Here is a 12,329-nt window from a genome sequence, read left to right as displayed (position 1 = left end):
GTAGTGCTGCTGTCCAATTCTGAACCATAGGAACTTCCTCGTGATGGCTGAATGTCTACATGGAAAATTTGCAGTTCTAGACATGAAAGATGCATACCACACTCCCTTCTGAAGGAAGGGGAATATGGATGCCACTGTAAATTATCCTGAATTTCAGCTTCCTGATGAAAATATTGAGCTGTCAAAGGTCCAAGATAGGCCTCTCCCCTAAGATGAGGAAATATGGGGAGTAGAACCCTCCTCCCTGTTATTGAGGCAGGAGTCTATCACACCTCCGAGGAGTAGGGAGTCTGCTTCTGTTGAAGAATCAATGGGTTGGAAGGGTTCCTGGGGAAGGGAGGAAGGATTGTGAGGAGGAAAGGAACTCTATGGAGCATCTGTGATAGATAATCTCCAGAATCCAACTGTCCATGGTGATCCTGCTCCAACTGTGAGCAAAGGTGGTGAAGCGGCCGCCAAAGATAATGTGTGGCAAAGTAGATGGCATTGGTGATGGTGCCTGGGTCTCTGACTATATGTGAAAAGTGGCTTTCGGCCAGTGGCTGTGAGTGCATGGAAGATATGGTTGCGGTTGGAGCTGGGAAACAGGCTCTCTGGGATCCTGGTCACCTGCAAGGAGGTTCCAGTGGACTTTGGTAGTAGGAGGGATAAGGAGGAAGATGACCACGGTCTGAACAGCTGGTTTTTTATGTTGTTTTCTCTGGGGGGGCCAGAGCAGGGCCATCCTTACGCATACACGACTGTGTAGGGCACCCAAAAATTTGGGGCACCCTTGGGTCTTAGTGTCCACCCTCTTGCCTCTTCCTATCCCTGTTCTGACCCTTCCTGCAGGCTCCCACCACAGCTGGCTGCTGCAGCCTGGTGAGCCTTCCTCTGAGGGGATTTAGAACTTAAAAGTGAAAAAGCCTTCCAGCCTACCAGACCTATTAGCACAACACAAACTGTTGAAGAGCCATTCAAGTGGTAATGAAACCATTTAACAGTCATTTGCTAACCCCCAAGTATATACTGTCAGTTTCTGACTTTACTGACAAAAATAGTTGTGCATTATTGTAATATTTACTCAGAACATGCTAGTCTACAGGACCTTAGTTTAAAATTTGCTTTAAAAATATGTCATTAGTAGGTTACTGAAGATTATAAAAGTACATCTCTAAAAAACTGTCTGAAGATCCAAGCATTTAAGGCTAAAGATCAATACTCAGATTGTGCATCTAAAAATCTGTGCAAGGATTTTTTTAAATAAATCCTTCAAAAGACCACCCTTGTCTAACACACACATGCGAGGCTGGGCTGCCATCGGGCATAGGGATACCAGTTTAATACTGCATAGGGCCTCATAAATCCTGAGGACGGCCCTGGGCTGGAGTGTAGATCCCCAAGAACCACAGGGTGGATCTCGAGTCCTTAGGGAATTCAGAGACTGATCCATTCGGTCACTGACCAGATTGGCCTTGTTGAAAGAGAGGTCCTGAATAGTAGTTTGGACCAGTCATTGGGTTTCCCAAGAGAGGAACCAAGAATCTCTGAGCAGGACTAGCTTTGTGGCCAACGACTGGGATACAGTATCACCGCAGTATCCACTGCAACCTGGAGAGCCACCTTTGCCACCAGCCTCCTCTCGTCCACCAAGGACTGGGACTGGAACTGGACCTGATCTTCCCCAGGAAGTTTGTCTGAAACTCCACCAGCCAGGTGTAGGTATTAAAGTTAAATACCTGGTAGTTTGCTATATAAAGGCCTGTGGAGGAGAAGACCTTCCTGTCCAGGAGATCCAGCCTCTCCAACCCTTTATCTGGTTGGAACTTCTGTGGGTATTGCTGAGCCCTCTCTACAGCTGCTTGCACCACCAGTGTATTAGGGACAGGGTGAGTGAAGATGAAATTGGACCCTTTGGCCAGCACAAAATATAGAGTCCCTCGTCTTGCTTCAGGGTTGGGACATACAATGCGGGTGTGTGCCAAACTGCTCTGGTCAGTTCCAGTATGGCCTCATTTATGGGAAGGGCCACCCTGTATGATCCCTGTGGCTGTAAGATGTCCTGGAGATGGTGTTGAGGGTCCCGTACCTTCTCCAATGAAATTTGCAGGTAACCAGCCACCCACTGGAGTAGATCTTGATAGCGCCAGTGCTCGTTTGGCTGGCGGGATGGCAAGAGAATGACAGCATTATCCAGTGATGAGGCAGCTCCAGCTGGAACCAGCATTACCAGCTCAACAGCTTCCTCCTCGTACACCAATGGAACTGGCTGGCAAGAAGAGGAAGCGCAGTAGGACTCTTGCAATGATGCCAGGCACCTGCTATAATGGTCCCAGGGGCCCAGTATGTCCAAAAGAGGGATCCATTGGATACAGTGGTCCCCACAGGAAGCAATACCAGGCATCACTACGGGGGAGGGGGTGGTGTCACAGCCAGGCAGATGGGAGCCCAGACAGACAGCTGCAGCAACCCTGTACTGTACCGTAGACATCAGTGGGGCTATTTCCTCTGACTCCTCTGAGTATGATGATTATGTCTTTGGAAACAGTGGTACTGTCAGTACCAAGAGGCCCGTGCCCGATGGATAGGCAAGGGGCCTCTCCTGCAACAGTGGTTCATCTTTCAGGGTAGGAACCTTCCTGAGAACCACTGGGCCCTACAGAAGCGGAGACTGCGGGAAAGGGAGGAAGACCTCTTCTGATGCCAGAAAAGTCTCCATATGGCCACAGTCTGCAGGGTTCCCATCAAGACACTGGAGGGACACGGTGTGACCATTGAAGCTGACCAGTCTCCATATATTTGAGGTAGTACTGATGGTACATCCAGGCCCATGTTAGTGGATGGAATTAACCTGTTTGTGCCCTGGTATCATGAGATCCCTTTTCTCCTTTGCCTTACTCTCCAGCCGGGGGACCTTTGACACCAGTTCTGTGGAATCCATATGCGACATCTCACCCAATCTGGCACTGTAGGGATCTGCCCTTATGCCTACAAGGGTCTCCCTTGCTCTCATGGGGTGCCCTGTAACCCGAGTCCTAGGGCTTCAGTGCTGATGGCTCTGCTCCATGGCTCATACTTAAAGGTGCACTGCTGACACCACTGTATAGGGGATACAGATAAGAAGAGTGAATGAGGACAGGGTTCCAACTCAGGTCACATGGCAGTAAGAAGTAACTGGATTGGTGTCACCATGGTCCCTTATACTTTCGGTTGGAAACATGAGGAAAGATACTGTGCATGTGTGGGTCAACAGATACTACTTGGAAAAACTTCCAGACTCAGCACATGTCATGCAGGCATACCCATGTGTGAAATATACATAGGGAATAGCACTAGAAGAAGAAATAAGATTTACAAGGAAGGCAACATGACTCAAACAAGCTGCAGTCTCTCAGAGAAGGGCCTAACTCTCATCTACAAGATTGTATCTTGGAGCAGTGGAAGTTCCAACCCCAATCTCAAATGCTATAACAGCAAATGATTCCTCAAGACTGAGCCTATGTTATTTAAAGTCTTATACACACATAAGAATCCTAGAAGAACACTAGCTAACACATGAATTCAAGAATGACAGGTATTAACACAGCAGTTACACACTCAATAGAAGAAAGTCAAGCTCTAAAAATTTACATCCTACCCCCACCATAGAATAGTGATTTTTAGAAAGGCCAGACTTACAGTGGAATCCATTTGATTATATCTTGCAATGTCTTTATGCAGTGTCCTTAACATGATCATAGCTACCATCCCAGATAGGAAAAGGACAATCACCAGGGAATTCATGATGCTACATAAAAGAAAAAAAAATCCTCTGTCAAAACCCAACATCTAGTGCTCCTAAAAAACGGTCCAGTATATAGCATTTGAAGGCTAAAACTTTCTACTCACCTAAACCATTGAATATGGGTGTGTGGCATAGATTCCAAAATGTAATCCCATCTGGATGCCCATTTTATCTTTTCTTCTTCCTGAAAATGAAACATTATGTAAGTTTGTACACAGAAAACAAATGTGTTTCCTAATAAACTTCATCTGAACATTTTGATTGAATGTTTAGCACCATAAGGTCCGCAGGGGATCAAAGAGTTTCACTTTTTGAAAAGAACTATATAAAACATAGGTTGCTATATAAATTATCTAACAAGCCATAACCAATACAACCTTCAATTTATAGCTCCGAGTACAAAGTCACCTGTTTTTCTATTCAAGGTTTTGTTGCTTGGGTTTTGTTTGGTTTTTTTCCTTTGTTTCCCCCTTGAGAGGGCATTAAGTGGGAAGGCTAGGACAGACACAGAGGCAGCAGTGGTAGTGACCCAAGCAATGGAAGAGAAAATGAAGATGACCAGACGTGGAAGCTGCGGGATGAACATGATCCTGGAGCAGGTACCTGAAAAAAGCTTTGTTTGTATGAAGTGCCACCTGACAGAGCTGATGGAAGAGAAGACCTGAGTTTTAGAGATGCCGGTGATTGAGTTTTGAAGGGGATTCGAGCAGGTGAGGGAGAAGGCTGAAGAGAAAAAAAAAAAGTCAAGACTTGCAGATGCAAGCTGGACTGAAGAACTCTGAGGGGAGACTGCTGGGTAAGGAAAGTTGCTAGTGAAAGCATGTAACTATGAGAACCAAGCAAAGTGAAGGAGAAACAGAGCTCAGGAACAGGTTTACTGAGTTGGAGAATGAAGAAGGGGCACAGCAGGCAGTAACAGAAGGTGGGAGGACAAAGAAGAGAAGTGATGTGGTATTATGTCCCCATATTTGTATAAAGATATTGTTATGATTATGGCATAATTATGATGTATTTTATACTAAATAAGGCATCTGATATATCACTGGAAAGGTTATGATTTACTGAATATGATTATCCTATTTGTATGCACATATCATTTTGGTATCCGAAGTTAGTAATATTGTCTAGGCATCTATTGCAAATTTGTTTACAACTGGGGAAAGCCCACTAGGCAGAATGCAATCAGTCTAGATGTCTCACTAGGAAGAGCCATTCGTGAAAACAATAGGCCTTTGAAGATACTAATCACCCACTGAGAAGTCTTCCTGGGGATGCTATAAACAGTCTCTGACTTATGGATGCAGGGTCATGTGACCAAGTCACCTGGTCCTGGACTCCATGATAATACTAGTATTTTTCCACTGACCAATGGTGAGGATCAAACTGGGAAACAAAGGATACCTGCTATATGGAAGAACTATTTAAGGCAGGGGAGTGACATCATCGTGGTTCATTCATCACTACCTCCCTCCCCAAGAGACAAGGTTTCTGGAAACATCTGAGGAACAAAGAGATTGAGCTGGGGGTGGGAGGGGAAAGAGCTGAGCCCAGGCTAGAAGGTGTCTGGTCTGTGAAAGGAATATCTGGAGTTTTAAGCTGCAAGCAAGTCTCTGCAATCTGCCTAAAACATCATTTAGGGTGTGAATTTGCTACTTGTTACCAATTTCTTTAGTATATTAATTTTAGATTGTTTTGTTTTATTTGCTGTGTAATCTTTGATTGGTTTGCTATCCCTTATAATCACTTAAAAATCTCTCTTTTGTCGTTAATAAACTTGCTTTTGTTTGGTGTTAAACTAGGGTGTGGAAATTCTAACTTAGGGCAGAAAGCTGTGTATATTCCCCTCCACGCTTTGGGAGGTGGTGAATTTCATGAGCTTGCACTGTAAAGTTCTCTGTGCAGTGCAAGACGGTATAATTTTGGGTTTATTCTCTAGAGGGGTGTGTGCACTTGAGTACTAGGCAAATCCTTAGCTGAGCCTTCCCATGTAGAGCTGATTTCAGTCTCTGTGTTTCTGCAGCTGGGTGTCTCCCTACCTGTATGCTGGTGAAAGGCGAGACCAGGAGCGTGTCTGCAGCTTGCCACAGCATTACAGGGTGAAAGGGAGCCCAGGCTGGTGGGTCAAGCGAGCTCAATGGTACCGCAGCCCCAGGTGGCACCCTGGAGCTGGGTGGAAACCGTCACAAGTAGCTATTTCTATAAGAAGAGCCAATGGAGATACCCAGAGTTCAGGGCCCTAGCATGATACAGGAAGACTCGCAGAAGATTGCAAGGGAAGAATAAAAGACAAGAGAACTTGCAGCCAGAAAGAACAGGAGGAAGGCCGGAGAATCACACCATCACCAGGAAAAGGCAGGTCTACGTGATTGCAGACTCCCTAAGAACAGACAGGCCTGTCACCAGAGCTGATCCGGAGAACAGAAGGGTGTGCTATCTGCTAGGACCTAAGGGTATGTCTACACTACGGAATAGGTCGAATTTATAGAAGTCGGTTTTTTAGAAATCGGTTTTATATATTCGAGTGTGTGTGTCCCCACAGAAAATGCTCTAAGTGCATTAAGTACATTAACTCGGCAGAGCGCTTCCACAGTACCGAGGCTAGAGTCGACTTCCGGAGCGTTGCACTGTGGGTAGCTATCCCACAGTTCCCGCAGTCTCCCCTGCCCATTGGAATTCTGGGTTGAGATCCCAATGCCTGATGGGGCTAAAACATTGTCACGGGTGGTTCTGGGTACATATCGTCAGGCCCCCATTCCCTCCCTCCCTCCGTGAAAGCAAGGGCAGACAATCATTTCGCGCCTTTTTTCCCTGAGTTACCTGTGCAGACGCCATACCACTGCAAGCATGGAGCCTGCTCAGGTAACCGTCACCCTATGTCTCCTGGGTGCTGGCAGACGCGGTACGGCATTGCTACACAGTAGCAGCAACCCCTTGCCTTGTGGCAGCAGACGGTACAGTACGACTGGTAGCCGTCATCGTCATGTCCGAGGTGCTCCTGCTCGCCTCTGAGAGGTCGATCAGGAGCGCCTGGGCAGACATGGGCGCAGGGACTAAATTTGGAGCGACTTGACCAGGTCATTCTCTTTAGTCCTGCAGTCAGTCCTATTGAACCGTCTTATGGTGAGCGGACAGGCGATACGGACTGCTAGCAGTCGTACTGTACCATCTTCTGCCGAGCAGCCATGAGATGTGGATGGCATGCAGTCCTTCTGCACCGTCTGCTGCCAGCCAAAGATGTAAAAGATAGATGGAGTGGATCAAAAGAAGAAATAGACCAGATTTGTTTTGTACTCATTTGCTTCCCCCCCCTCCCCTGTCTAGGGGACTCATTCTTCTAGATCACACTGCAGTCACTCACAGAGAAGGTGCAGCGAGGTAAATCTAGCCATGTATCAATCAGAGGCCAGGCTAACCTTCTTGTTCCAATAAGGACAATAACTTAGGTGCACCATTTCTTATTGGAACCCTCCGTGAAGTCCTGCCTGAAATACTCCTTGATGTACAGGCACCCCCTTTGTTGATTTTAGCTCCCTGAAGCCAACCCTGTAAGCCGTGTCGTCAGTCGCCCCTCCCTCCGTCAGAGCAACAGCAGACAATCGTTCCGCGCCTTTTTTCTGTGCGGACGCCATACCAAGGCAAGCATGGAGGCCGCTCAGCTCACTTTGGCAATTAGGAGCACATTAAACACAACACACATTATCCAGCAGTATATGCAGCACCAGAACCTGGCAAAGCGATACTGGGCGAGGAGGCAACGTCAGCGCGGTCACGTGAGTGATCAGGACATGGACACAGATTTCTCTGAAAGCATGGGCCCTGCCAATGCATGCATCATGGTGCTAATGGGGCAGGTTCATGCTGTGGAACGCCGATTCTGGGCTCGGGAAACAAGCACAGACTGGTGGAACCGCATACTGTTGCAGGTCTGGGACGATTCCCCAGTGGCTGCAAAACTTTCGCATGCGTAAGGGCACTTTCATGGAACTTTGTGACTTGCTTTCCCCTGCCCTGAAGCGCATGAATACCAAGATGAGAGCAGCCCTCACAGTTGAGAAGCGAGTGGCGATAGCCCTGTGGAAGCTTGCAACGCCAGACAGCTACCGGTCAGTTGGGAATCAATTTGGAGTGGGCAAATCTACTGTGGGGGCTGCTGTGATGCAAGTAGCCCACGCAATCAAAGATCTGCTGATATCAAGGGTAGTGACCCTGGGAAATGTGCAGGTCATAGTGGATGGCTTTGCTGCAATGGGATTCCCTAACTGTGGTGGGGCTATAGACGGAACCCATATCCCTATCTTGGCACCGGAGCACCAAGCCGCCGAGTACATAAACCGCAAGGGGTACTTTTCAATAGTGCTGCAAGCTCTGGTGGATCACAAGGCACGTTTCACCAACATCAACGTGGGATGGCTGGGAAAGGTGCATGATGCTCGCATCTTCAGGAACTCTGGTCTGTTTCAAAAGCTGCAGGAAGGGACTTTATTCCCAGACCAGAAAATAACTGTTGGGGATGTTGAAATGCCTATATGTATCCTTGGGGACCCAGCCTACCCCTTAATGCCATGGCTCATGAAGCTGTACACAGGCAGCCTGGACAGTAGTCAGGAACTGTTCAACTACAGGCTGAGCAAGTGCAGAATGGTGGTAGAATGTGCATTTGGACGTTTAAAGGCGCGCTGGCGCAGTTTACTGACTCGCTTAGACCTCAGTGAAACCAATATTCCCACTGTTATTACTGCTTGCTGTGTGCTCCACAATATCTGTGAGAGTAAGGGGGAGACGTTTATGGCGGGGTGGGAGGTTGAGGCAAATCGCCTGGCTGCTGGTTACGCGCAGCCAGACACCAGGGCGGTTAGAACAGCACAGGAGGGCGTGGTACGCATCAGAGAAGCTTTGAAAACCAGTTTCATGACTGGCCAGGCTACAGTGCGAAAGTTCTGTTTGTTTCTCCTTGATGAAACCCCCCGCCCCTTGGTTCACTCTACTTCCCTATAAGCTAACCACCCGCCCCTCCTCCCTTCAATCACCACTTGCAGAGGCAATAAAGTCATTGTTGCTTCACATTCATGCATTCTTTATTCATTCATCACACAAATAGGGGGATGACTACCAAGGTAGCCCAGGAGGGGTGGTGGAGGAGGGAAGGAAAATGCCACACAGCACTTTAAAAGTTTACAACTTTAAAATTTATTTAATGACAGCCTTCTTTTTTTTGGGCAATCCTCTGTGGTGGAGTGGCTGGTTGGCCGGAGGCCCCCCCCCCCCCGCGTTCTTGGGCATCTGGGTGTGGAGGCTATGGAACTTGGGGAGGAGGGCGGTTGGTTACAGAGGGGCAGCAGTGGCAGTCTGTGCTCCAGCTGCCTTTGCTGCAGCTCAACCATACACTGGAGCATACCGGTTTGGTCCTGCAGCAGCCTCAGCATTGAATCCTGCCTCCTCTCATCACGCTGCCGCCACATTTGAGCTTCAGCCCTGTCTTCAGCCCGCCACTTACTCTCTTCAGCCCGCCACCTCTCCTCCCAGTCATTTTGTGCTTTCCTGCACTCTGACATTATTTGCCTCCACGCATTCGTCTGTGCTCTGTCAGTGTGGGAGGACAGCATGAGCTCGGAGAACATTTCATCGCAAGTGCGTTTTTTTTTTCTTTCTAAGCTTCACTAGCCTCTGGGAAGGAGAAGATCCTGTGATCATTGAAACACATGCAGCTGGTGGAGAAAAAAAAAGGGACAGCGGTATTTAAAAAGACACATTTTATACAACAGTGGCTACACTCTTTCAGGGTAAACCTTGCTGTTAACATTACATACATAGCACATGTGCTTTCGTTACAAGGTCGCATTTTGCCTCCTCCCACCGCGTGACTACCCCCTCAACCTTCCCCCCTCCCTGTGGCTAACAGCAGGGAACATTTCTGTTTAGCCACAGGCAAACAGCCCAGCAGGAATGGGCTCCTCTGAGTGTCCCCTGAAGAAAAGCACTCTATTTCAACCAATAAGGCTGCCCTCCCCAGAAACCTTTTGCAAAGGCTTTAGGACTACATCTAGGAGAACCGCAAATGCCAGGGCAAAGTAATCCTTTCACATGCTTGCTTTTAAACCATGTATAGTATTTTAAAAGGTACACTCACCAGAGGTCCCTTCTCCGCCTGCTGGGTCCAGGAGGCAGCCTTGGGTGGGTTCGGGGGGTACTGGCTCCAGGTCTAGGGTGAGAAACAGTTCCTGGCTGTCGGGAAAACCGGTTTCTCCGCTTGCTTGCTGTGAGCTGTCTACAACCTCCTCCTCCTCCTCATCTTCTTCGTCCCCAAAACCTGCTTCCGTATTGCCTCCATCTCCATTGAAGGAGTCAAACAACACGGCTGGGGTAGTGGTGGCTGAACCCCCTAAAATGGCATGCAGCTCATCATAGAAGCGGCATGTTTGGGGCTCTGACCCAGAGCGGCTGTTCGCCTCTCTGGTTTTCTGGTAGGCTTGCCTCAGCTCCTTCAGTTTCACGCGGCACTGCTTCGGGTCCCTGTTATGGCCTCTGTCCTTCATGCCCTGGGAGATTTTCACAAAGGTTTTGGCATTTCGAAAACTGGAACGGAGTTCAGATAGCACGGATTCCTCTCCCCAAACAGCGATCAGATCCCGTACCTCCCGTTCGGTCCATGCTGGAGCTCTTTTGCAATTCTGGGACTCCATCATGGTCACCTGTGCTGATGAGCTCTGCATGGTCACCTGCAGCTTGCCACGCTGGCCAAACAGGAAATGAGATTCAAAAGTTCGTGGTTCTTTTCCTGTCTACCTGGCCAGTGCATCTGAGTTGAGAGTGCTGTCCAGAGCGGTCACAATGGAGCACTCTGGGATAGCTCCTGGAGGCCAATACCATCGAATTTTGTCCACAGTACCCCAAATTCGAGCCGGCAACGTCGATTTAAGCGCTAATCCACTTGTGAGGGGTGGAGTAAGGAAATCGATTTTAAGAGCCCTTTAAGTCTAAATAAAGGGCTTCATTGTGTGGACAGGTGCAGGTTTACATCGATTTAAGGCTGCTAAATTCGACCTAAAGTCCTAGTGTAGACCAGGGCTAAGATACAGGATGTGGACCTGAGGCTGAAGAGGATCCTAATGGGAGCAGGAAAGAATCCACTGATTATCCTTCATTGTGGGAACAAATGATACAGCTAAATTCTCTCTGGAACGTATCAAGGGAAGCTGTGGAAAACACTTAAGGAAATGGAGGCTCAAGTGATTTCAGTGGGATTCTGCCTGTTCCTAGAGAGGAAGAATGAAGGCAAGATTATGATGATCAAACGCCAAGCAGAGTTGGACCTTGCAAAGGCAATTAAAACCAATAGTAAAAGGTTCCATAGCATATAAATAAAAAGAAAACAAGAAGTGGAACTGCTAACCACTGAAGACAGGGTAGAGATTAAAGATAATCTGGGCATGGCCTAACACGTAAACAAATACTTTGCCTCAGTTTTCAGTAAGATTAATTAAGATCTTGAAGGTAGTGACAGAGTGGCTAATGGGAATGAGGATATGGATATAGAAATCATCACATCTGAGGTGGAAGTCAAGCTCAAACATCTTAATGGGACTAACTCAGGGGGCTTGGATAATCTCCATTAATAATATTAAAGGAACTGGCACATGAAATTGCAAACCCTAGGAAGGACTTTTAATGAATCTATACACTTGGGGGTCATACCCTATGAATGGAGAATTGCTAATATAGTTCCTATTTTTAAGAAAGGGAAAAAAGTGACCCAGGAAACTACAGGGCAGTTAGTTTGACCTCAATTGCATGCAAAGTCTTCGAACAAATTTTGAAAGAAAAAGTTGTTAAGGATTGTGACAAAGTTCCTCCTCTATCTTGGTGGGTCCTGTGCTTACTGGTGAATTTGCTCGCCTCAGATTCACAGCAGCCCTCAGTTTGGCTGCTTTTGTGGCTAAATCTGCCGTTCGCTCAGACAACCTCATCACTGGCCAGCATGGGGAAAAGGAGACGAACCACCCCCACAGTCTCTGCTGATCCACCATGTGGGTCAGGGAACAGCCCAGAGACCTTCCCCTCTGGTGGAACCCAAAGTCCAGGTCAACTCCTCTTGTGTCTGGGAGGTTTGGGGGGAACCTGGGCCTGCCCTGTATTCCCGGTTCCAGCCTAGGGCCCTGTGGATTGTAGCTGTCTAGAGTGCCTCTTGTAACAGTTACGTAACAGCTTTAACTCCCTAAGCTACTTCCCTTCCTCCTCCCAACACCTTTTTTATCCTCACCACAGGACCTTCCTCCTGGTGTCTGATAACGCTTGTACTCCTCAGCCCTCCAGCAGCACATCCTCTGACTCCCAGCTCCTTACGCGCCTCTCCCTAACTGAAGGGAGGTCCTTTTTAAACCCAGGTGCCCTGATTAGCCAGCCTGTCCTAATCAATTCTAGCAGCTTCTTCTTAATTAGCTCCAGATGTCCTAATTAGCCTGCCTGCCTTCACTGGTTCCAGCAAGTTCCTCCTTGTTCTGGAACTGCCCCTGTTACCTTATCCTGGGAACAGGGATCTACTTAATCTGGGACTAATGTATCTGCCTTC

General features: G+C 47.8%; 2 protein-coding genes across 2 annotated transcripts in view; both read right to left on the bottom strand.

The window, feature by feature from the left end:
* TM9SF2 (transmembrane 9 superfamily member 2) overlaps positions 1-12,329 on the bottom strand; it is a 69,530-nt gene that overhangs the window by 27,436 nt on the left and 29,765 nt on the right. The window contains exons 8-9 of the mRNA XM_084612185.1: positions 3,868-3,947; positions 3,658-3,766 (exon numbers count right to left, since the gene is read on the bottom strand). Of these exons, the coding sequence (XP_084468311.1) occupies positions 3,658-3,766; positions 3,868-3,947 (189 nt within the window). The remainder of the gene's footprint in view (positions 1-3,657; positions 3,767-3,867; positions 3,948-12,329) is intronic.
* LOC311514357 (myb/SANT-like DNA-binding domain-containing protein 7) lies at positions 8,972-10,473 on the bottom strand (the record flags this gene model as incomplete). Its single annotated transcript, XM_084616911.1, has 2 exons — positions 8,972-9,468; positions 9,891-10,473. The coding sequence occupies 2 exons, from the start codon at positions 10,471-10,473 to the stop codon at positions 9,383-9,385; spliced, it is 669 nt and encodes a 222-aa protein (XP_084473037.1). The 3' UTR covers positions 8,972-9,382.

Source organism: Lepidochelys olivacea, assembly GCF_965140295.1.
Source record: "Lepidochelys olivacea isolate rLepOli2 genome assembly, chromosome: 1".
Lineage (NCBI taxonomy): Eukaryota > Metazoa > Chordata > Testudines > Cheloniidae > Lepidochelys > Lepidochelys olivacea.
This window is presented reverse-complemented; position numbering and strand designations above follow the sequence as displayed.